Below are 26,788 nucleotides of genomic sequence, written 5' to 3' on the forward strand. Positions count from 1 at the left end.
AACACTGATTTGTGATAAAGGCAGAAAGTAAAACACTGAATCTATAAAAAAAAAAAAGGGCACAGGTAGTCTACCTACCTTGGCGGTTAATAACATCGATGAGGATGTCAATGACGATAATGGTGCCTGTCCTCCCGATGCCTGCACTATGGGACACAAGGGATAGGTCAAACCATATGTGAACACAACTTGAAAAACACGTTTGTCTGACTAAGGCTTCTTTGCTAGACATTTTCGTTTTTAACTCATTGACTAGAGCGCTCTAAAGATGCAGTGGTCTGTCGTATGAGGCCACGCAACTGCCTAGTCAGCATCTATGGTCCAAACGCTCTCCCTGCTTGTACCTGCAGTGGACGACAATGGGTCCAGATTCTGGAACAGTTCCCTGGGTCCGATTGATCTCCTCCAGAAACCAGAGCACTCCCCCTGGCTCGTTGGGAACACCGTGATCTGGCCAGCTCAGGTACTGGTAGTGCCAAATGTACCTCAGAGGTTCCCTCTGTGAAGAAATCAAAGGAAGGGCGTAAAATAAGGGTTTTGTTCTTGATTAACCTTTTAAGGGGCAAATGGGCTGTACTAAAACAAGCATTGGGTCAGTTTTACTGGGTCGCCTTGTAAAATGTAAACCTGCCAACACAGAAGAAAATTTTTGGAGATGCACGTCATGCTATGCACAGGAACTAAACAAGGAAACTGAACTCGCAGAAATGTCATATCTAGGAGGAACGAATCAAAATGCATGCCGTGTGCGTAAAATGCATATATTTTGTCAGGTCTAAAATTGTTATTCTATTGACAGTAAAGAAGGCATATTAATATAATGTAGTATAAACTGAAATTATGCAAAGTGACGGTATGGATCTCTTCAAGGTGGCACCTTCTACATACAGTCATTTTGGTGACGATCTGAGCTTGTGGAGTTGAGGTATGAGTTTTTCAATTCATTCCAAAATATCCAACTTTGCTGCAGACCTCCATGCTCACCTTTCAACAATCTCTACAATATATTGCCACCCATCTCTCTTGAATATTTTATTCAGTTATGGAAGCGAATGGAAGAATTCCCTATAAGAGCAGTTAATTGAGGTACGACCGCTGATTACGGCAACCCCCCCCGGCAAAAAACATGATTTCACTGTAAGATGTCCACAATACAAATGCTTACTATCAATAATAAAATTCCACCTAAGTCACAAAATACTTCATGATAATCTATAATTCAGGTTTATCCCTGTGATCAGAAGAAATATACATACACAAAAACAAAAGAAAAGTACTGTGCAAAAGTTGTTTAGTTTGTTGTTTTGGAAATCACGCTTCTTCTTAAAGTGCCCATGAAAACAATCATGTTTGTAAAAAAGCAATTAAGTAAATATAAGTACAGCGTTCCCTTGCTCTAGCGCGGTTCACGTTTCGCAGATTTTTTTAGTGCTTCTTTTTTCTTCCATCACAGCATATAAAAGCTGTTACAGGCCAAGCCTGGCCCTTTAAGAAAAATTGCATTGTGGGAGGTTGACTCTTTATCTTTTCCCTTGCTTGTCTGTCTGCACCACCCATTGTTTTCTGCGTCCTGATTGGCTGTAGACCATTGTCAATCAATCTCCTTCGTGCCGTCCTGCCATGTCTCCTGTGTCATCGCTAGCTTGCTTGCTTGCTTGCTAGCTTGTAAATGAATCTTTGGTTCGTCTGCAGCAGTATGTTTTAACAAGGATACAAAAACGCAACAGTACAGCGGAACGGCACCAGGCGAAAAAGCCACGGTCACATGAGTGAAATATGCGTGAGTGATTTAATTTCTTATGTTGATCATTACAATTCAAACGAAGGTTTAAACTTTTTTCAGAATGTTTAAACAAGAGAGAAATGTGAGAAAATGTTATTGCCTGTCTGAGAAAAGTGTATAAAGTGTATGGTGAGGGTTTTTAAATCATATATAATAATTGTAAAAAAAAAATCAAGTTGGCTACTTCGCGGATTTCACTTATTGCAGGCTATTTTGGGAACCTACCCCCCGTGATAAACGAGGGATCACTGTATTGACTTAATTTAACGATTTTGGCTTACTGCTGTTATCCGCCAGTAAGTAACTATAAAATAAGAGTCAAATGAAGTTGTGAGTGGACATAATATCCCAAAAATATATAACAGAAAATCAACAAAAAATGCATCACAACAATATGAAACCAATATAGTCCATGCGTAGTTCCGAGGGGGCATGTTCTTAAAGTGACGTCACTTCTTCCTTCTTCTCCAGTCTCTGACAGGATTGTTTTTCAGTGTCAAAAAATGTAAAAAAAAGGGTAACTACAGTATGTCAACACTGAAGCACACATCTAACAAAGGAACTCAATTTTACTTTGCACCCGCAGAAACAACAAGATTAGCATCATGTTTTGGTGTCATGACCACTTTAAATGCAGCATTTTCATGATATAAAATCAGTTTAGCATGAACTTCTTTTTCCATAAATTTCACCCAAAGGCCAAATACTCTGAGTTTTTTTTATCAGTGGTGTACTGTATGTGGGAGAATGAATAGAACAAGAATTTCATTGCATAGTATAACTACCTGTTTTACTGTGCATATGACAATAAAACTCTTGAATCTTGATTCTTATTTAAATACACTCATGCCAATACTACAAATGATTACATGTATAAATTATAATATGCTAGAGACCGTCATCTGTTTATTATATCCTTGAGAGTCATGCCTGTATAGCCTTGTAAGCGCCAGCATGTGTTGTGCAGGGATTTTGTGAGTTCTGTGTAATAGGTTAGATAATCTGACCCCAGGTCAGTGTGTTAGCAGTGATTGAGGGCGCAGCTTTTTTTGTCCCCCCTTACCCGATCCAGACGGGTCACCTCCAGCTTCCTCAGGATGTAGTCCTGCGCCGTCCGCTCCTCCAAGTTCCTCACCTGTAGCCTCCCAAACTCCATTGTGGCGTGCAGCTTGGGCCAGTAACGCACACATTTGCTCTACATGGCGGTAGGAAGAAGAAAAAGGGAGGGTAGTTGGAATGTTGGCGGTTGTAGGAATTAGAGGACCTAAAGAATTAGATCCACTCAAGCAGCTTTGGCAATCAGCTTAACTGTCATACTATCCTTGTTAGCTGTTGTCTCCTACACACACATTGAACAGACAGTGATATTCAGCCAGTACAATAAACGACACAGGTGAACTATAAAATGGATGCATCAATTGCACAAACACTGTATTTAGAAGGAAAGTGGCTGTTTTTTTTTTCACATTTTTGCAAAGGATTTTATATCCTGTTACCTCAAAATTTAATTGACTCACACGTTGCAAACGGTGACATTCCATCAACTTTTTGATAATGTCATAACAGTAATGTGTCCCTAGAGCCCTCATGAGTTTATGAGTTGTTTGCTCCACTTGAATGGAGAGCCTCTCAAACACTTCCTCATGAAACCACCTCTGACCCGCCCTTAGCCAGATGAGCCCACATCACTCACTATACATCCGTCTATCCAACCATCTTCTATGCCGCTTATCCTCACGAGGGGTGCAGCGGTACCTGTCCAAGCTGACTTTGGGCGAGAGGCAGTGGACACCCTGGACTGGCCGCCAGTCAATCGCAGGGCACAATAGACAACCATTCACTCACATTCATACCTGTAGACAATTTAGAGTTGCCAATTAACCTAACATGCATATTTTTGGAATGTAGGAGGAAGCCAGAGTACCCCGAGAAAACACACAAACGCAGAGATGCCCAACGGAGATTCAAACCCAGATTTTCCAGATCTCCTGACTTTGTGGTCAACATACTAACCACTAGTGCAGCCCATATACACCCACCACTTTCTTTTTTTTTTAATAAAGCAGTCTTCTCTACACACCTTAAAATAAAGCCTGGAGCTCTGCCAACTATCCATCAAGCAGCTACAAGCGTGTAAGAGTTGTAAGGTTTATCATTTTGTTTTTCTTCAGTGACTAGGTTAACCTAGCATGATGTTGCTGTTAAAATGTGAGTGTACTATTAGCTATATGCTAGTGTTGCTACCGTTCGTTTCCTCCTGTCCCACTCCTTAATGTTACGTTGTTTCATGCGACATATGGCATCTACTATGTTCGACAAGAGCAAAGTTACAGTGTATATGTAAAAAGTGGTACACAGTACAGTACAGAAGAGCGCTTCTTGGAGACGAGCGTGGACAAACAGCTTATTAGCATTAAAGAGACGCCCCAAAAGGGATTACTAAAAGCACCTTTAAACTGTCCAGCATTCCAGCATAAAGACACGCTTCCGATACAATATTGTGGGACACTCATTTACAGTAAAATTGTCTTTAAAATTTAAAACCATAAATGTTGCATTGTCATCACACCTAATGTCAAGCAAGACCTGCAAGCATTTCCTTGTAATTTCTATTTGAAAATAATTATATAATGGCTACTTTACCCGTCCTCTCTCCATCTCCTTTGTGGTCATGACAATGACGTGCGTGTTTTCCTGATGCACCATCTTCCAGAAGTCGTTCACAGTGTTCTGAAGGCATCCTTGGGTGGCGATGAAGACTTTGCTCTCTTCCACATGGCTCCCCTCTTCATGCGAGCCCTGTTCAAATGGAACACATGTTGGGACACTCCATAATTTAACAGAGAAATTGAAAGTAAAGAGCTCGTGTTTCACAACCAATACCAATAGGGGGGCAGAACCACAAAGTTAGGGTGTTGGGGTCCTAATAATAGTGGCGCCCAACCTTTGGACCAATGAAAAATGAGTGAGAAAGGTGTGCTCCAGACCTCATAATGAAGCTTATGCTATTGTCATAGCAATGTATAGAGCAATGACAAGTAAAATATCAACTGGAAACACTGCAAAACACGCCTCACAGAACATTGTTGGGACAGTCCTCCCCTCATTGCAAGACATTTATAAAACTAGAGTCCTACAAAGAACACACAACCTCATCAAGGACAGCACACATCCACAACACTCATTATTCACACTCCTACCGTCAGGCAGACATTATATGGGGGTTTAAAGTCCAGGACCACAAGGCTGGCAAACAGCTTTATTTATTTGTATTAATGTCTCTTCTGTTGTTGTTGCTTAATTTATTGGGATTTATGTTTCTGATGTTCTGATTCATTTGCTTGTGTTTTTCTTCCTTTCTTTTTCTTGGAGAATGAACAGAACAAGAATTTCATTGCATAGCAGAACGACCTGTTTTACTGTGCATATGACAATAAAACTCTTGAATCTTGAATCTTGAAAATGAATACTGACTTAACATCAGTGCGAGCTTGGAGTTTGTTTTCCAGATAGAAGATGACAATAGCATGATTTGATGTAAGTGACAGGCACATTAGCATGTTTTACCGTCCATTTTGCTAACTTTTACCCAAAATGACAAAACAGCAAACTTCTCCCTGCACACGACATGTGCGCATTAGCAGACTGGAAGCGCCAAAACCATTTTTTAAAGTACTACCTGCTGTTATAATTCCTTGTCTCCCCTTTATCCTCATAGGCCTGGAAAGTTTTTTCAGCAGCCCCGGCGATAAAGCTTGTTAACGTAGTTTGTCTCATCATGTACGCATTGGCCAACTTTGAAGTCTGTTGCCAAATTTGATGCCGCCTGTTTGGGAAAACCTGGCCTTCCCAGTAAAAGACGTAATAGCACAAAGACGTGTGGACGAAAGCAGTGTGCCGCCATTGTTCAGTGGAGGTGGGGATTGCAGGCTGGAACTATTAATGCTGCACTTCATCCAATAATAAAATAATCATTCACACTGTTCAAACTATTATTGTTTGCACTTGTCTGCATCGCTGCATTTTCGTAAGCGGAAACCTCGTAAACTATCACATATTATTTCATATTGTTTTTGTATTTGCATTTTTTATTTAGGAATTGCATTTATTGGTGAATTACGTGCTAGCAGTTTCATTTTAAAAACCATTTATGTTGTTTACACAAAAGCCAAGCAGTTTTATGCTTTGCATTTTGTTCCCTTATTGTGCCCAAAATGAACTGAACTGTGACCTTGAAACCAAGCTACACACCGAACCATCATTATGGCACACCCCTGGTATGCAAAAAGTTTTTTTCATTATTATTATATGCACTTGCCTCATGCTTTCCAGTCACTCTAATATAGTTAGCGTTAATGTAGTCTGAACCAGGAACTTCGGGATCCATGTCTCTGATTTCAACTCGAGTGGTGTCAACTGAAATAAGACAACAAAACAACAAATGTTACTACATCATTAATGCACTGTGCAGCTCAGTGGTGGTGGCCGTGTGCGAGCTATCAAAGCCACATCTGTAGCCCGTCTTGTCTATTTGTGTCACTCTCGTTCTTTCCACAGGAAGCCGGCGACGGCAGGAAGCTGCGGCTGCTCTCTGAAACACTCACATGGGAGGATATTCTTGTATCTGTTTTTGCTCTTGTTTTCTGGTTTCATGCCTTCCTTCCGGGGATACAGCAGCTTGCACTCCTGTTGCTGAAGTACCTGTGGGAACCGAAGAAAGACTGATTGTCTTGGGTCTCATGTGCAAAACAAAATGTCACCAAACAAAAAAACAACAACAAAAAAAAAAACAGGCGATGTAGACGATATGGACAAAGACTATTTGACACCTGGACAGTCACACATTAGGAGGTGAAAACAGATAAAATATAGAGCCGGACTTCTTTTGCAGCTACAAATTCAAGTCTTCATGAATGGTTGTTTGTCTATATGTGCCCTGCGATTGGCTGGCGACCAGTCCAGGGTGTACCCCGCCTTGTCGCCCGAAGACAGCTGGGATAGGCTCCAGCATACCCCCGCGACCCTAATGAGGATAAGCGGCATAGAAAACGGATGGATGGAAGTTCAAGTCTTCTAGGAAGACTTTCTACAACATGTTGGGGCTGTGTGGGTGTGGGTGTGTTTGTCTATTTACTGTATGTCCAATTTTGAAAGATTCATCTCTAAGGTGTTTGATGGGTTTGTTCAGCAGGAGCCTCATTCAAACAGGTCTAATGGTCCTTTGGGCCTTCCTCTGAACAAGGGATGTCAAACCTTTTCTACCGGGAGAAACTGAAAGACTCCTGGGCCACTTGGATATTCACCTTTTGTTAATAAAACGCTAAAACCAATTAAGTATACTGTAGGTCTTCTTTATTTTTATTTTAAGAAAAAAATATTTCACAAATGTTCTCATTTTTATATAATGATCGATCAAAGGCATACTAACCTGTAAATGTGATTTTAAAAATCATTATCGCACATTAAAATACTTTATTTTAGTATATAAAATATATATATTTAATCATATGGTATATTTATAATAACTAAGAATAATAATAAATACTATTACTAATTATAACTTTTTTAGGCTTTTCAAGGTACTCAAAGACGCTGAAATATAATATAATAAAGATGTACCAGCATATTACACATTACATTTTATTACTATATTTCCCTTCTGCACTGACTGGCTGGAGGAAATCACATGGTTCTACTGCCTTTTCAACTCACATTTAAGATACCATATGCGGTTGTGTGCTCTATAAAGCAGTACAAGTTTCTGTCTTGTTTTTGTCTGTGGGTTTTTGTGAGGGCTATTATGTTTTAATCCCATCCCGCCTGCAGGTTTTATGTATTTTCTAATATTGTGCCTTAACAGAGAAGCCAGCCAAAAGCTTTGTCTGATGAAAAATCATCTTTGAAGCACACATAATGACCATGTAATGAAATAAAGATAATAATGACGTTACCTCCTGAAAGAAAGATGACACTCCATTTTTTTTCATTGGCTAATGATTATGAGCTGATTGTATTATTACGAGGGGCGATAACTCAGGTAATTGCGCTCTTAGCTGAAGACACAGAAGATGAGAGGAAATTATTAATAATGTGGAGGAGTTTTAAGGCAACGTACCTCAAATTCTTCCCAAAATCCTTGCTTGGGCTTCTCAGAGTCGTCTGCTACTTTGTTGAGCTCTCGTACTCGATTCTCAATGTTGGCCGCGTTTATCCTTGTGGCGTTAAAAGGCTGTTTGGACAAAGAGATACATGTGACATTAAACAGAGCACAACAAAAGTTGTTATACAACTTTTTAGTTTGTTTGAGAGTGGGACACTGAAACACATCCAACATCAAAAGGCTTAAGGATCTTCCAGTCAGATTTGATACAAAATCTGATTTATTATACACAACATGCGAGTTTTTAATGATGTTCTAAAAAGTTATGGTTAGAGCCTATTTATGAGAACCAAACATGAGAAAAATCTATCATCTCCCTTGCTTGTTTGATCCACTTTTGAGAGAAGAGGCGCTCAAATGCTAGCTTCTGAAGTTGCAGCTTTTCATGACGTCATAAAGGAAAAAAGCCCTCCCTCTTGAACATGATCCCACCTCTGATCGGCCCCCAACCTAGATGAGCCCACCACTATATGGAGAACAGCTATGCATACATGGTGTCCCCCAAAAAAACCCAACAATCATTTCATTGTTTCGTCACCACCTGTTCTCAAACTGACGTGTGTTCTGGTCCAGACACTGCTGACGACGCGAAGCAAAAGAATTGCACACATCACAAAACAATTCCCTTGGTATTTGCGTGCATTAATGCTTTTTTTTTAGAATGAATTTCCTTTATTCCAAGTTTAGTCTGGCTGCCATCATTTATTTCAATTGGTTTAGTCTACAAAGAAAAAAATAACAATTGAGTTACCAGCTGCTAAAGGGTGTATACAATTTTTTTGGGACACCCTATTTATATATATATAAAAAAAAAAACAATAACAGGCTTTGCTACACATCTTAAAAGGCAGCATAGAGCTCTGCCAAATATCCGTCAGTCAGCTCCAGATGAGGAAGTTGTCAGTTTGATCATTTTGTGTTTCTTCAGCGAATAAGCCAACCTAGCAAGATGTTGCTGTTAAAATGTGAGCATAATGTTAGCACTGTAGCTCACATAGCTATGGTAGTGTTGCTTATGTTTGTTGCTTATGTTCTCCTGTTCCACACCTTAATGTTATGTTAGTTGTATGCAATATATAGCATCTATTACGTTGGACAAATGCAGCGTTACAGTGTATATGTAAATAGGGGACGGTTCTTGGAGAAACACACTCTGTAGAGACAGGCATGGACAAACACAACTCATTAACATTAAAGCTACAGACAGACAAAACGGCGTGTTCCCAGTAGTGCTTACTAAAGGCACTTTTAAACCGTCTAAATTCTAGCATTAAGGCTAGATTTTGGAGAACAGACTGCCAATACAATATTGTGACAACTATGACAGTTAAAAAAAAAAAAAAAAGACAAATACTACAAAATAGGACCTTTAAAAATAAATGTGCTTCATCTTCCAAACCTGTTTGAGGTGCACTACAATGCCACTCTTCTCCACCATAGGATTCTTCTTGTAGTGATCCACCATGTCAGCCAGGGTGTCAAACCTTTCGCCACCACCCACGTCGTATTTACCATCCTGCCAGAAGACCACCACCCAGAGTTCAGCCATGACAAACACCAATACACGACTAAAAACATCTCACAGCTACATACAGTAAGTCGCCATAGCAACCATCACCCCGAGGTACCTGATAGCGGATCATCACGTGGGTGACCTTGGTCTTGCGTTCCACGTTGTCGTGCTTCTCCTCGTGAGTGAGAACCGAAAGGACAAAGTCGCCTGGTTTGCTCTGGCTCTCCCGCACCAGGAAGCTGCCAACCTTGCCTTTTTCTGTGAGTAGCTTCTCAGCGTCCCGGCCTGACAAGTGCCCGTGGTACCATCTAGACATGACGGAGACAACATGGTCACGCGGTCATGTTCAGCACCAACACAGAAACTGACACAAAGACTGAAGACAACGCATCAGTTAAGTGACTTAACTGTGAGAAGGTGACATGGGCAGTACTTTACAACTAGAAAATTCAATTTTTTAAATAAAATAATGTAAGAAATAATTTAATAAAATGCAATAATTTAATGATGAATCGATGATAAATAGATAATAAAGTAATAATAATATATTTACAATAATTAATAATATCCAGTTAATTGAAAACTAGTGGGGTATTCGATTAATCGTTTTGGATTTGATATCTTCTCATTTCAGCCTCTCAAATGTGAATATATTTAAATTTTCTTCGTCATCCATAAAAGCAGACCTATTATCAAGATATACAAGATATTCACAACATTAGCTTTGACTTTGGATCTTTGATCTACAGTACATTTTTGCCTCTTTTCTGATATGATTTGGTCTGTCTTGGACAGCGGTTGGCAACCTTTACCATCAAAACAACCATTTTGTCTCCTCCTACAGTGAAGAAAAAACATTACAAAGGTTATAAACTTTTAAAAGTTGAAATCTTTTTAAAATTGTACTTGTTACAACAGCATTCAACTAACAGAGGAGCAGAGTGGATGTGTAGGCCTACTTTTAAACAATTTAAACACTGAAGTACTATATGTAGGCCTTTTCAAGTCATGCCTGTATTTGTGTACCGGTAATAAACTTGTAATATTTGTGTAATAAACTAAAACTAGGGCTGTCAAGCGATGAAAATATTTAAACACGATTAATTGCATTCTGTCTATAGTTAACTCATAATTAATCACATTTAATCACAGATTAAATAAAAGCTTATATCTATAATATGTAGGAGTGCTTCGATCGATCGGCCAACGATCAGTATTGGCCGATTTCCGTGAAAAATCACGAACTCGGCAAATACCGTTAAATGCTTTTCAATGCCGATCACCCTTTGTGCAGTGTAGTAGCGTCACCTAACTAACATCTCGCACAAACAACAATCATGGTAATGGTAACGGTAAGGTTTAATTCATCTTGAACAAATTACAGTGGATCTCATCACATAACACGACTCACAATTCTGCATGTCCAAAAAGGAGTAGGAAGAAGCAAAGCTTATTTAATCCTACCCAGCATCCGTTTCACATCAGTTGCAATACATTTGTTCAATGTAAACCGACTTAAGAATGGTAAAAAATTGATAATAGCTGATGAAACAGTTGACAGAGAAACAGTTTGATGATGAGCGAGTACAGACGATGTACTCACAATGAAGAGTTAGTTGTCAGTGTAAGACTGGTTAGATATACTGTAGCGTTGTATATGCAGAGTGGTCCTGGTGTCTCCTTCCTTGTACATCATAAACAACTGCTTGTACTGTTTCTTGAAATCGCACATTTTAGTGCATTGTTTGAGTTCCTTAGTTAATCCGTTCCACAACTTGATTTCACACACAGAAATGCTGAAGGTTTTTAGTGTTGTCCGTGCGCATAAGTGAATTAGGTTTAATTTGTTCCTAAGATCATATTTCTCCTCTTTTGTTGAGTAGAATTTTTTTACGTTTTTGGGTAACACAGTTTTATAGTTTGCTTTATGCATAATTTTAGCTGTTTCATAGTTTACCAGATCAGCAAATTGTAATAATTGTGATTTTAGGAATAAAGGGTTTGTATGTTCCCTGTAAGCATGATGGTATCATGGATTATCCTAACTGACCTTTTCTCTAGCATAGTTAATGAGTGAAGTGTACTTTTATAGTTGTTTGCCCATATCTCCACACAATAATTTAGATATGGTAATACCAGAGAACAGTAGAGAGTATGGAGTGATTTTTGGTCTGGAATGAATTTTGCTTTATTCAGTATTGAGGTATTTCTGGCCACTTTATGTTGTATATTTTTAAAGTGAGATTTCCAGTTCATACTATTATCTATTATGAGCCCAAGAAATGTATTTTCGTTTACACTATCAATGTCAATTTGTATTTGCGCATGTGCATCCTTTTTGCGCTGACCAAATAGCATCATTTCAGTTTTATTTCGGTTTAGCAATAATCTATTATTATCAAACCATCTTTTTAGTATAGTTAATTCCTCTTTGATTTTTTTTCATTAGTTCCTGTGTGCTATCAAGTTTCAAGTCCTTTGCGACTTTACTGATGTCGTTTATGTATAGATTTAAAAGTTTTGGTCCCAGTATTGACCCCTGGGGTACGCCAAACGATACCTCTAAGATCACAGATGTATATTCTCCTAACTTCACATATTGCCTCTTGTCTGCTAAGTAGCTTTTAACCCAGTTCATTGGATGACTGCTAGTAATTCATTCTTACTAAAACCCGTTGTTGAATAGCTTTTCAATGACTTTTAAAATTGGGGTAATAAGGAAACTGGTCGGTAGTTTGTGAAATGATGTTTGTTTCCATTTTTAAAGATTGGAACTACTTTAGCTGTTTTCATTTTCTTTGGGAATTTACCAGCCCAAACTGATAAATTGCTGATCTGTACGTAAGATAAATTACTGTATGTCAGCGGGTGTGCGATTTCGTTAATAAATCTTTTTATCAATTCCATTCACATTCCGTTACAGTCGGTTGATGATTTTGCTTTACATTTAATAACAATGTTGATGATTTCCTTTTTTGTTTCATCAGTGACGAACATGGAGTTGAGATTCCTGTCTTCCTGTTACTTTCATTCCTTTCCACTACTGACAAGAAATTTGGTATATTTTCTTCCAATTTTGGTCCAATATTTACAAAGTAGGTGTTGAATCTTTTGACTACCTCATTCATATTATCATATCTAATATTACCCTCTGTAAAATAGTGAGGGTAATCAGCTTTCTTAGTACCATTATCATGGTAAAAAAAGCCCATCAGAGTTCACATATCTGCATGTCAGTGCTGTCTGCTCAATATGGTTTACATCACTTGACTCATCACAGGCAACTGCAATGCAGCGTAATGTAACAGTAGAAATCAGGAGGAAAAAAAAGATGATTGCAAAGCCAAATGCCACAGCCCCCTTGTGAGAATATTGGTTGAAAAGCCAGCATTTCCAGAAAGCCTGCAAATGTTTGACAGACAGTACAAAAATACATGTCACAAATGGCAATTCGACAGCTTTACAGAGTGAAAGATGACATATTAATGGAAATATTAGATATAATGTATATAATATATTAATATACATTACTATTATTGTTATATATTAGTATAACATTAGTGGTTTATTTGTTCTCAAAAATTTTGACAATAATATTGTTATAACAAAAGTGTTTGTCCAGTCATACTCTCATACTCATACTCACTTTTAAAAAAATTAATGTTAAAATCCCGTCTCATCCTTGTGGACCCAATCTCGTGCATTGTCTTGTCTCTTGAGTTGGGTTAAATTACGTGGTGTCTTTGACCACAACCCCCAATACGGTTAAAATATGATTCTAATGTTCTGCTTCTATTTAGAAAGACTAGTTTTACTCAAACAGATTTTCTGACGTGGATTTTCTTTCAGAGATGATAATATTTATAATTATGTATAATCGTGTACTGCCATTTATCTTTCTGTTAATAAAATACAGTACAAATAGGCATATTTCACACATTACAGCTTTCTAGCGTAGCTGCAGGGTTGAACAAATGCAGACTACTATAAGACCACTAATACTGTATACACAAAGTCTCAGCGTGTGCTGTATAACGATAAAAAAACCCCCACATGCACCACAAAGCAAGCAAGGCTATTATTTCACTGACAATATATACTGCTCAAAAAAATTAGAGGAACACTTCAAAAACACATCAGATCTAAACTGGGGGATAAATGATCTTGAATATCTTTCCTGATAATAAGTGGGTGATGTATTAGTAACAAAAGGATGCCACATAATTTGATAGAAATGAAAATGATCACCCTATAGAGGGGGGAAATCAAAGACACCCCAAAAATGAAAGTGAAAAAATCATTTTTGACACCCCAAAGACACCCCAAATATTAAAGTGAAAAAAATCATTTTTGGGGTGTCTTTGATTTCCCCCCTCTATAGGGTGATCATTTTCATTTCTATCAAATTATGTGGCATCATTTTGAAAACAACAAGTTGACGAAAGAGGATAACATTTTTTCTTTAAACGGACAGAAAATGTTGAAAGTAGGGGAGCTTTTCAGGGTTGACAGAAAGTTGAACACCGTGAAGTGTATCCATTATAACGCACTTACATCCCACAACTGCACATCACTCTCTTTTTTGAGAGTATTATATGTTCCACTACAGTAGGTGTGTTCGTTTTAGTTTGATCACTGCAAAAACTCAAAATCTTATTTCTAGTCAGCCGATCTAAGTATAAGGTTCATAAATACACAGACATCAACATGATATGTACTTTAGTCTTAGTAATGTCTATATAAAATAAAATATATCTATACTGTATATTTTCTCACCCTATAAGAAAAGGTCAGATGTGAACAAGTGAACTAGTGAAAGACAGTGACAAACTATCAGAAATATATATGGAGAGGCAGAAGCTCTGCTTTTCAGCCTTGTTGATGTGATGTTCCTTAACTGAATTGTTCAGCATGTCTGAAACAAATAATTCCAAGACCATGACAATGACCACTTTTCCTTTTTTGTCATCACGTTGTGTTTGATGTTCGACTTTGGTTTCTCAAAAAAAATTGTCATTTGAATTCTGAATTGTAAGATTCTTGGGAAGTTTCCACTGTAAGTGTTGCAATATTGCATATATACAGTATAGAAAATAAGATTAGAATATTTTATATTTAAACTGTTTACTACATGTAATTAGTTTAAAAAGTAAGTAAAAAGTAATGCAATTTTGCCCTTGTTTACACATTAAAGTGTCCCAATGGGCCATGTAGGTTAGAATTTTTGTTCTCTTAATAATAAAAAGTTTCATTCAAAAACTGCATTTCGTGTTCAGTTGTGTTGTCATTGACTAATATTTAAATTTGTTTGATGATCTGAAACATTTAAGTGTGACAAACATGCAAAAATAAGAAATCACTTTTTCACACCACTGTATGTGCATTACTGTATGCAAAATGTGTGTGTGTTTGGGGTGAGACGTGGAAGTTGGCACCTCTCAGACGTGGGGTCTTTGCAGTTGAGCGGGTACTTGAGCTCGATGACATGACCATTCCTCTCACGCAGCAGGTCCTGTTGTTCTGTGTAGTACTGCACCAGCTCGGCTAATGTGGCAAACTTCTCGCCCCCGTACAGGTCGTAGTAGTCGCCCGAGTTCTGGATCTTGATGTGCGTCACCTCATCGTTGCGCCTTAGCAAGGGAGAGATGTGTTATTTAAAAGGTTGCACTTATTGCCCTGCAGACGTGTGAAAATACCACCCACGTTCACAATTGCACAAGTAATATAAAGATTGTCTGTATTTGCCAGCGCCCACTCACGCTACATCACTGTGTGAGTTTATTAAGCCATCTGCGGCTTAAGGCTGCAGTTTGGTTTGTCGTCTAAGTGTTTGCATTTCTACACTCCTCAGTAATGCAACTAAGCGTGCTATAACATGTGGCCGTATCAATTGCTCTTGTGGTTCCTATATAACCTGTAGGTTGCCCACCTTTCTGTTCCAGCCTTATTCCAAATTAGATCAAATAAATTTGGCTGTACATTCAGCAACTACAAGAGTTAATGCCAGCTAGCTGAAAGGGTTTGGGCCATATATTCATGCAGATCCATCATGTTGATCCTTGTATCATTAAAAAAAAAAAAAAATCCCCTGAGCTTTATTTATTTATTTGTAAACAATCACATGACATACCAGACTGATTGCTTTTGCCCATGGACCCCGGGTTGTCCACCCATGTTATTCCAAAATAGATTAATTCCATTTTACCTAAAAATTCTCCACCAAATACGAGAAAGTGATAACATGTTCACCAATGTTTTTTTGCAAATGTATCAAAAGTAAATAATGCTCCAACATTACACATATGGAGTGTGATGCCACAAGCCTGGCACAACTTTTTGCTGTGTGTATAGAATTTTGAAAATAATAATGTAATAAAATAATTTTATATTGGAATAAGGCAGTAACATGAAATACCTTCATAATCTACCATACGTATTTATGTTACATTTTGTCAAATACGAAATACAACAGAGCAATAATAGAGCTTTGTAAGAGGTGAGCTCCATTTAATAATAAACCTGATAGAATAAATGTACATTGAGAAGCAGGCTGCATCATAACTGAGGCACAGAAAAGAAAGCCTGCGATATCAGGAGTGTAAATCTGAAACTGCATTTGCTTTGCATATTCAAAGTCTTGAAGCTGGTTTGAACTAGTTTAAATAACACACACACATGCATGGTTGTTCTCGTTAAAAGAATCTGACTGGCAGCAAGCGATGCAGAGGAAGTGGTTGAGTAACTCAATTTGGTATCACCTTTTTCTCTGCCAACTGTCAATATGGACAAATCGATAGGGCAGTGCTTCTCAAATAGTGGGGCGGGCCACGGTGAACTGGGGGCGTGAGAGGCAGGGGGGACTTTCAATATTAGTGCAGATTTGCCAACATGTTTACAACATTTGTCGTACTCAGCATGCAATTTGATTCTTAGATACGCTTGTACGCTTCACTGCTCTCCATTTTTTTTGTGGTTGACAGATTCCACCTTGAGGAGAAGTGTGTACACAACTCCTCCTCAAGTTACGCACTTTCCATGCCTCCACTTCACCATAGTAGGTCAGTGCAAAGTAACTCATGAATGTGGTGTTGCTGCGCTCTTGGGGCAATTTTGATTGGCCGGACACTCCTGGGAAGGTTCACCACTGTTCCATGTGTTCACCATTTATGCATAATGGCTCTCACTGTGGTTCGTTGGGAGTCCCAATGCTTTAGAAATGATGTTATAACCTTTTCCAGACTCGTAGGTCTCAATTACTTTCTTTCTGGGGGGGGCAATGACTTTTTCCACACAAGGTCATGTAGGTGTGGATATTTTTTCTCCCTCAATAATAAAAACTTTCCGTTAAAAATTGTATTTTGTGGTCAGTTGTGTTGTCATTGACTAATATTTAATTTTGTGTTTGAAACATTTAACATTTGAAACATTTAATTGTGAAAAACATGCAAAAAAATAAGAAATCAGGAATGGGCAAACACTTTATCCACACCACTGTACTTGACATATGCAACGAAAAACTTATTTTTTTTGATGAACTGCCCAAAGAAAAGTGAGAAACAATTCAATGAGGACTATTAACTCTAACCCTAATTCTGACCCTATAGAATTATTGAATTGACCATCTGATGTTTGTTACAATTAATATTACTCGAACACATAATATTATCATAACTACAAAATAAAATTATAAAATATTCAAGCGCTGCGTTGTGTTTTTCATATATCTTTGAGTCCGGAAACTATACACTAGTGGTCGACCAATTATGGGCCGATATTTGGAATTTTGATGTACTGTAAATCTTTAAATCTGATGGGCCGATATCAAGCAATCAATTTAAAACTGGGTTATTTCGGCTCAGATGTAGCCGCGCCTCTCTCTCTCTCCTGCTGGCTGTGATGTCTGTCTCCAGCATTGCTCCACCCAAGGCACCATCAGACTGATTAAGCAAGCCACAGCACGCCATTAGTGGCGGAGCTAATCTGAAGTGGACGCTGTCCTCGCACACACACGGCTGAGAGTGAAGTTTTCTCGAGAACGTCCTGAGGGCAAACACACGTCAAGGTAAACGCAGAAAACTCTCAGGAAATTGTAATAAACATCCCAGTGCGCTACATCTCACAACTACTACTAACGTTACAGTGAGCAGCAGAATAAAGTAAGAGCGGAGTAAACATTAGCGGCAACTCTGCAATAGTAGTAAAAGCATGTGTGTGATTGAGAGAGAGCGCGTAAAAGACTCAATTCACTTGTTTTACTGGAGGGAAGCACGCCTGGGTGGAGGCTAGTTAGCGTACCATCATAACATTAGTTCACCGCTCTGGCTCTACAGGCTCATCAGACTATGTATTAGCAATGGGGAGAATGTATGCAATGTGGACAATTGTGTGCGTTAGCATGAAAGTGACATGAAAAACTCTACAGCTCACAACTATTACAATAACGTAACGTTAAGAGCAGCGTAAACAGAAGAGGCAGCTCTGCTAGCTCGTAGTACCTCCCGATATGTGTGTGAATCACTTGAAACAATGCTTGTTGGTAATATCAATGTGTAATGGTCCAAGATTGTAGAAGCCGGTGTGTGTGATTGTTTTGTTGCAGGGAAGTACGCTAAGATGAAGGCTGAAAAAATTGACTTTATTCCCATTATATTGTAACTTTTCCCCCCAAACTAATTTTCCAAAAATGACAACTTTTTGTTGTGTTTGTTTCTCACAATATTCCAACTGTTAAAAAATAAAGTTTTTTTCTTTAAAATCTCAGCTCTATGCTACTAAAATGACATTACCTTTCCTCATAATATTACGAGTTAATTCTCTGAAAATTGCTTCTTTTCTCGTTAGAATGTGATTTTTGTTTCTTAATATTTTGACTTTATTCTTGTAATATTACAAATGTTTTTTCCATCTCTGCTGCTGCTATTACAAATTTATTCTGGTCAATTTCTTTCTCATAATATTGTGACTGTATTCCCATAACATTTTGACTCCCACAACATAATTTTCCAAAAATGATAACTTTGTCATGTTGTTTCTCATAATATAACTAAAAAAAAACTATAACTATAACTAAAAAAAAAACACCTTTTGCTTTACTATTTTAACTTTATGCTACTAAAATGACATTATTTTTCCTCATAACATGTCCAACCCCTGATTGATTAATTTAGCAATACATAAGACATGTCTATCTATCTATGCTACGTTCACACTTTGGATTTGGTACTCTGGTCCAGACCAAAAAAAAAAAAAAGTTACTTGGTGTGCACTTTGGCGTGATTAGCCTCGCGTTCACACTGGTATTTTTGTCTTGGGACAAAAGGCTATGCAGTAAAGAACATATGCATAAAAAGACTTGATGAGGGAAGGTTTCGTAGCATTATGTGACCTAACTCAAATATTTCAAACCAAATGCTGGGTGGTATACATAGGCTATTTTTATCTTCTGCTATATTTACCATTTTAAACTTTGCAAAAAGCTTCTAAAATATAATTTTAAAAAGAGCCGTTGTCACACACTGATGGAGAAAGCAGACTAGAGAGACAACACTTTGCATTTTCTCTAGCATACACTCACAATCAAAAATTTTAATACCAGTCGAAAAATTGCAAGAACTGTTGGATCTTAAGGAGGTTCAAAGTAGAGTTGCACAATGCAAAAAGAATACATGGGAGTGAGACATAAAATGTTTTGAGTAAGCATTTTATTGCAAACAACCATTAAAGTGAAACAGGCTGGTCATCAGCTGATCAAAAGACCACAGCCTTTAAAAGCCAAAATCTTGGCAAAAGGGAAGTTTACAAAAATGGACATCGGTTCCAGACAGTGGATGCCCTCCGTAAAGCCAACTTTACCACAGGGAGCAACATTCCCACCAGCCTCCTGGAAACACTGGCATCAAGCATGCCTAAACCAATTTTGAGTTGATTCATAAAAATGGTGCAGCTACTCATTACAGAGTCCTTTTTTGAACATTTTATTTGTATTAAAGGGGAATTAAATTTTTTTTTTTGAGTTATGGTTTTAAATTTTTGATCAGCTGATAAACAGCCTATTTCGGTTTAATGGTTGTTTGGAATAAATAGCTTATTCACATTTTTTTTTGACTGACTCGCATTTTTTCATTTTTCATTTTGAATCGCCACTTAGAACCTCATTAAGATCCAACAGTGCAAAATGTAAATTCTTGCAATTTTTCAACTAGTCTTAACATTTTGATCTGAAGCATATTTGTGATTTCTGTAAGGTTTTTGCTGCCATTTTAACACTGTTCTTGTCTTTGGTCCGTGCAGCATATGTTTTAACTGAAAAAAACAAACCAAAAGCACCCCTAGTGTATGATCCATTATCCACAGTCTTTTGTCCCATGATGCATGTCTCTCTGTTAATTGTTTAATGGCTCTAAGTATTGGCTTTTGTCATGGTGCCACAGATCTATAATTCTGTCCAACACTTTGTCAGAGTGACATTTGTATTACTTCCTTACTAAGCAATTTACAATGCTATTTACAGAAAGGACACAAGAAGGTTCTGCTTCAAACACTTTCCACTTTCCAATTAGGGTTTTCTTCAAGCTGTACATTTACAAAATTTCCTATTGCAATTTGTTCTTTCCTCCCCTCCTTTCTTATTCCCATCCATATGTCATAGAGATAAGAGGGGATGCAAAACGAGGGGGGGAAGATTAGATAGCGAGCAGGACAGCAGACTCCCTCAGTGACTATTACAATGCAAACTATTTTGCTCATAGTGGATAACAACTAAGTACCTCGTTAGCCTCTCCTCTACTGTGATTAGGTTTGGGCATAGAGTCTCGCACATCTATGGGAACCGGGACTTCAGATTCTCTTGGGATCCGTCAAATGTTTTAATTTCAATTCCTAGTTTCGATTCCCAGTCAGCCGACCAGAAGAACTAGACAAGAGCACCAACAGAGAAGAGCCAGTGCGCACCAATGGCGAAGAAGCGATTACTGTAAATTCCAGTGTATAAGCCGCTACCTTTTCCCCATACTTTGAACCCAGCAGCTTATACATCGGTGTGACTAATATGTGGCTAAAAACTACATTTCCAATGATGCTTGGTGTGATCAATGAACTAATCTCGTGACATTTCCTGTACTTTAGAACTACTACTAATTGTTTAAATATGTCTTGCGGAAAACGCTATTACTAAGATAAGCCCATCACAAGGCCAAAAAAAAAGTTCAGGAAACAACCATAAAATGCCATGTAGCCACCATTCTTTGCGTTTGCTAACCCTCTGCTCTAGTTGAGTGGAGCCGGTTAGGCATGCACACACTCAAGTTTTTCAGTGAGCACAATGTCTCCTAAAATGAAATGTAAAACATTGCTGGATTTTAATTGTTCAATAAACACCATAAATATACCGCCAAAATTGCAAAGCCTGTTATGTTGAATGAAAACAAAAAAACAAACAAACAGGGGATGTATTGGAATTTGTGCAGCGATCGCGTTGACACATACCTGCATCTGCCGGGTGGGATACACGCACTATGATGACTCAAAGGCACGTACATGTCATTTCCGCACACGTATACTATACATCAATAAATTGAAATACAACTAGAATAAAGCATAAAAAACAAAACATAAACTGCCCTGTTGTTGTCTTGGAGATGAATAAAGTTGCTATCTATACATCTAAAACTGACTACCCAAGTTCTTTTTGTTTATCGCAGGTCGGAACTAACGTTTAGATGCATACCGCCACCTACTGAATCGGAATGCAGACGCAGTCCTCGGATGCAGACGCAGTCTTCTTATTTTTGTTTGTCGGGTCGTAACCAACGTTTAGATGCATACCGCCACCTACTGGACCGGAATGTAGATGCATTGTGCACATACACTCAGTAGTAACTATCTTCCATCATAGAATATACAAGAAGGAACTATATAAACTTTTGCACAAGTCTGTGTGTAATCTCCTTACAGCGTGTAGCAGAAAAAAAACACTACTGTAATCTGTTTTTTGTGACACCCTTATTTTGTAGCACTACAGGATGTGCTGTTATTTTGAAGGCCGGAAGTGTTGTTGTTGTGTGTTGAGGTCAATTGACGGTAGTCAGTCGAGAGAAAGCTGTGCCACATCAACGTGCCTTCTACAGCTCCGGCTCCTGTCCTTTTGTCCACGCTGCACTCCCACAACATTCATAGGAATCCTCAATCGCTCATGTCACTTTCATGCAAACGCACACTATTGTCCACATTACATACATTCTCCCCATTGCTAATACATAGTCTGATGATGTTATGGGAATACACTATCTTCACTGGGTTTACAATGGCTGGGACTACTGCCAGATACGGACGGACGGACGGACGGAAGGAAGGAAAGAAGGAAAGAAAGAAAGAAAGAAAGAGACAGCATATGTAACAAAGGAATTATGACGCTGCTCAATGAATAGCTTTTCTGGTAGGCTACTACTGTTATCTATTCTACTCGGGATTGTTTGGGAAAAAAAACAATTATTTCATTAAAAGTTTAAAAATATCTTTGTGTGTAACGTATTTATGTGCGCTAAATATCACTTTTTATGACGCGCACACCTGCGGCCTATACACCAGTGTGGCTTATATGTGAACAAATCTGTTTTTTCCTCTGAACTTAGTGGGTGCGGCTTATACACCCGTGCGATTTATACATCAAAATTTACAGTAAAGGGTTTGGCTTAGCTTCATAAAGAAGCAGTCGGCTCAGTGCAACATATGCAACACAATGAGGAAGGTGCACGACCAACATGATTAACTCATTCAGTACCAAAGACGTACTTGTACATTTTTATAAACCCGAAACCCAATCCCAACAGCGTACTTACACGTCTTTTACATATAAATACGTCTTTTAAAACACAGTATGTTTTTTATAACGAAGCTAAAAGAGGTGATGACACAACTACCCACGAATGCATTTAGGTTCAGAGCAATTCCAAGCCGTAAAAACGACCACTGGATGGCATAAGTGCATTTGATAAGAGCTCGGCAGAGATCATGTGGATGGAAGAATTACACATGCCAGGAAGGAGGAAGTGGGAGAGCGTGGAGTGTAACGTGCAGAAGGTTACACATTGTAGGGAAATTTTAATGTACACACACACACACACACGCACACACGCACACACACACACACACACACACACACACATATGCAGACACATACGTAGTTCAGTTCCAAATGTGAAAATTGTAAATATACTGCTCAAAAAAATTAGAGGAACACTTCAAAAACACATTAGATCTAAAGTGGAGGAAAAATGATCTTGAATATCTTTCCTGATAATAAGTGGGTGATGTATTAGTAACAAAATGATGCCACATAATTTGATAGAAATGAAAATGATCACCCTATAGAGGGGGGAAATCAAAGACACCCCAAAAATGAAAGTGAAAAAATGATGCCGCACACTGGTCCATTTTGCCAAAATGTCATTGTAGCAACTCAAAATGATTCTCAGTAGTTTGTGTGATTGTAGATTGTAGATTGTATGACACTGTACGATTGTATGACACTGTTACAGATAAAATAAGACAAATAATTCCAGGTGGACTGTGTGCGTGTATCAAATATACAGTCATGGAAAAAAATTATTAGACCACCTTTGTTTCTTCAGATTCTTGTTCATTTTAACGCCTGATTCAACTCAAGGTACCTTTGTTGGGACAAATATAACAATGACAACAAAAATAGCTCATAAGAGTTATTTCTTTTGGCAGTACAATGCTATAGCTATTCATGTAAGAACTTTGGATTTTGGTTATCATCAAGAAAACCATGGAAGTTGCTAGATATCAGCTCTTAAATTAAACTCTTGTCCAAACAAATGTACCTTTAGTTGTACCAGGCATTAAAATGGATCAATAAATGGAAGAAACAAGGGTGGTCTAATCATTTTTCCATGACTGTATAGTCTGGCCCCCCGGCCAATTTTGTTAAGTCAATGCGGGCCGCGAGTAAAAAAATTTGCCCACCTCTGTTGTAGAGGCTCTGAACTTTGCACAGTCTGAGTTTAGAATCTGGTCACCCTAACAACAGGGCTCACACTCTGTCATCTTTAACATGACAAATTGCACTAAGAGACCAACTAGCCAGATAACACTGAGGCTTGTTTGCTCTCAGGGGTTGAACTTTGAACGTAGAGGATGCAGACAGCAGCGCAGATAGGGATTTACCTGACAGAAAGGGTGAAATCCCTTGGATTGCTCTTGCTGGGCCGGGCCAGGAAACTGCCGTGGACACCCCGGGTCAACAGGAGCTGCTCTGCTTCGATTCCGGTGATGTTAGGGTGGAACCACCTAAAGAAAAAGATGAATATAAAGTGAAATTCACATTTCCAGCAGTTCTGCAAAAATATTCTAATCAACTTAAAAAATAAAACAAAGCAATACAGGAGAGATAAGAAAAATAAGAAAATAGAATAAGAATAAATAGTTAAATATGAAACAGATCATTTCAAATTCAAGTGCAAAAATAATACATAATAAGGTAATAAGTCCAGTCCAGTCAAGACACAGGACAATCCTCGGCCCAAATGAAGGTTGTTACTGGTGCAATAACCATCAGACTGCATCCACAAGAGAAGACTTGAGAACAAAAAATGTCTTCAAAGGCCTCGTCTCCTTCAACACCACAAAATTGCCCGTTTGGAATTTGCATGAGAGCAGCAAACATGGACATTGAAAGGTGGAAGAAAGTTTTATTCTCTGATGAGAAAAAAATGTAACCTTTACGGTACCGATGGCTTCCAACATGACTGGCATGACAAGGAGATCCCACCTGAGATGTTTTCCACACAGCACAGTGGAAGGGGCGCCATTATGATCTGGGGTGTTTTTTCCATCAATGGAACAATGGAGCTGCAGGTTGTGCGGGGGCATCGAACGGCAGCTGGCTCTGTGGAGATGTTGTAGGGGGCATCCCTCATGACTGAAGGCCCTCGTCTGTGTGGTAATGACTGGGTTTTTCAACAGGGCAACACTGCAGTTCACGATGCCCGCCTGACAAAGGACTTCTTCCAGAGGAATAACCTCACTCTTTTGGACCATCCTGTGTGTTCCCCTTGACCTACAGGTAAATCCAATTGAGAACATTTGGGGATGGATGGCAAGGGGAGTTTACAAAAACGGACATCAGTTCCAGACAGTAAATGCCCTCTGTGAAGCCATCTTCACCACCTGGAGCAACATTCCCAAAAGCCTCCTGGAAACACTGGCATCAAGCATGCCCAAAACAATTTTTGAAGTGATTAAGAAGAATGCCGCAGCTAATCATTACTTTTTTAAAATTTCATTTCTATTTGGGGGTTTTCAGGTGTTTTTGAGTTATGGTCTTAAACTTTTGATCAGCTGATGAATAGTATTCCAGTTTAATGGTTGTTTGTGATTAATTGCTTACTCCATTTTTTTTTTTTTTTTTTTGCATTTGAAGCTCTGCTTAGAACCTCTTTAAGATCCAACAGTGCAAAATGTAAATTCTTCCAATTTTTCAACTGGTCTTAAAATTTTGATCATGAGTGTATGAACAAATCAAAGGTAGATTAGTGCTCAATGTGTTCAACATCAGATATGCCACTGTAAACAGTGTATATCTACTGAAGGTCACGTGACTCCAATGCAGTACATGCCATACATAATATATATATATATATATATATATATATATATATATATATATATATATATATATATATATTTTATTTTATTTTATTTTTTTCGGTACATAAGTAGAAGAGTTATTTTAAATACAGTACAGCTGTACAAAGCTAATGGTTCCTATTTGTTCAAGAGTGTGTAGAAAAATAAGGACACCCAGGTCTACAGTAAGGCAAAACACAATGTGCAAATATTTATCCCATCACTGCTTGCTGCACACACCATTCATTGTTCAAATACTTACAGTACAAGTACTACATGACAGCTCTTTCATGTGGATTCACATTGTGTAGTGAACAAAGTAGTGAGTGGATGCATGTTAGCTGTGCAAACAGAGCACTCATGTTTGAGCTGGGATCATTAGGTTAAACCTCCCTAACGACGAAGGGTCATTGCTGGCTAATCCAATGCACCAGTCTCATTTAAAAGGTAAAAGAAAAACAGACGGGTTCTCATGTACAGTATAAAATAGGGCTGGGAATCTCAGAGCACCTCACGATTTTATATAATTTGCGCTACATGACTCACGATAACAATAATACTGCCATACTAGGGGTGTCACAAGGTCTCACAAGATTAAAACGTCAAAAGATTTCTTGTTCAAAAAGAAAAAAATGTCTCGTGGGCACTAGACCTGGGCTGATAATAAATTAATTAATAAATGAACTCCATAATTTTGCTGGCCTCAATATATTACCATGTGCATGCATGGTAATAGTGATGTTAATGGTTTAATTCATTTTGAACATTCATACCAGTTATACCCGAGTACATCACACAGTACGGTTCACAGTTCCACATGTCCAAAAAGGAGTAGGAAGAAGCACAGCGTATTTAATCCGACCAGTCATACGTTTCACATCAATCATTTGTTCACCTCCTGCTTTCCAAATGTAGTCTTTGCCAAGTGTGAATACGTAGGAAGGTGACAAAGCAATATAACAATGTGGTGCAATGGCAGTCAAGGTATCTACTTACTGCAAATAAATGACACAGCAGACTTAATGATAACAACAAATAACTGAAGAAAGGAAACAGTTGACCGAACAGTTTGATAATGAGTGAGTGCAGACAATGTACTCATCAGAACTGAAGAGTTCGTGGTCAGTGTAAGAATGATTAGACTTAGCATGGTATGTATCTTGCTTGTACTTCATAAACATCAACTGATTGTACTGTTTCTTGAAATCGCTAATTTTAATGCATTATTTGAGTTCCTTATTCAATCTGTTCCACAACTTGATTCCACAGAAATGCTGAAATTGTCTGCGTTGTCCGTGCCTGTAGGTGTTTTAAGTAAAATTTTTGTGTAAGGTCATATTTATCCTCTCCTGTTGAGAAGAATTGTTTTACGTTTTTGGGTTACAGGTTATTGTTTGCTTTATGCATAATTTTAGCTGTTTGAAAGTTTACCAAGTCAGAAACTGATTTTAGGAATAAAGGGTTTGTATGTTCTCTATAAGCGGCATTATGGCTTATCCTAACTGCCCTTTTTTGTAGCATTGTTAGTGAGTGAAGTGTACTTTTATAGTTATTTCCCCATATCTCCACACAATACGTTAGATATGGTAATATCAGTGAACAATAAAGTGTATGGAGTGATTTTTTGTCCAAAACAAATTTGGTTTTAGTATCGAAGTATTTCTTGCCGCTTTATGTTGTATAT

General features: G+C 38.2%; 1 protein-coding gene across 3 annotated transcripts in view; it reads right to left on the bottom strand.

Annotated features, from left to right (window-relative positions):
* Positions 1-26,788, bottom strand: part of ptpn11b (protein tyrosine phosphatase non-receptor type 11b) — a 71,081-nt gene that overhangs the window by 11,461 nt on the left and 32,832 nt on the right. For all 3 annotated transcript variants that reach the window (XR_008572712.1, XM_054790010.1, XM_054790018.1), the window contains exons 2-12: positions 23,644-23,766; positions 14,892-15,086; positions 9,572-9,764; positions 9,343-9,459; positions 7,899-8,012; positions 6,388-6,484; positions 6,102-6,199; positions 4,427-4,582; positions 2,847-2,978; positions 345-499; positions 79-146 (exon numbers count right to left, since the gene is read on the bottom strand). Coding sequence is in view for 2 of the 3 variants with exons in the window: in XM_054790010.1 (XP_054645985.1) it covers positions 79-146; positions 345-499; positions 2,847-2,978; positions 4,427-4,582; positions 6,102-6,199; positions 6,388-6,484; positions 7,899-8,012; positions 9,343-9,459; positions 9,572-9,764; positions 14,892-15,086; positions 23,644-23,766 (1,448 nt within the window). In the remaining variant the exon portion in view is untranslated. The remainder of the gene's footprint in view (positions 1-78; positions 147-344; positions 500-2,846; positions 2,979-4,426; positions 4,583-6,101; positions 6,200-6,387; positions 6,485-7,898; positions 8,013-9,342; positions 9,460-9,571; positions 9,765-14,891; positions 15,087-23,643; positions 23,767-26,788) is intronic.

The sequence above is a fragment of the Dunckerocampus dactyliophorus genome, chromosome 1 (assembly GCF_027744805.1).
Source record: "Dunckerocampus dactyliophorus isolate RoL2022-P2 chromosome 1, RoL_Ddac_1.1, whole genome shotgun sequence".
Lineage (NCBI taxonomy): Eukaryota > Metazoa > Chordata > Actinopteri > Syngnathiformes > Syngnathidae > Dunckerocampus > Dunckerocampus dactyliophorus.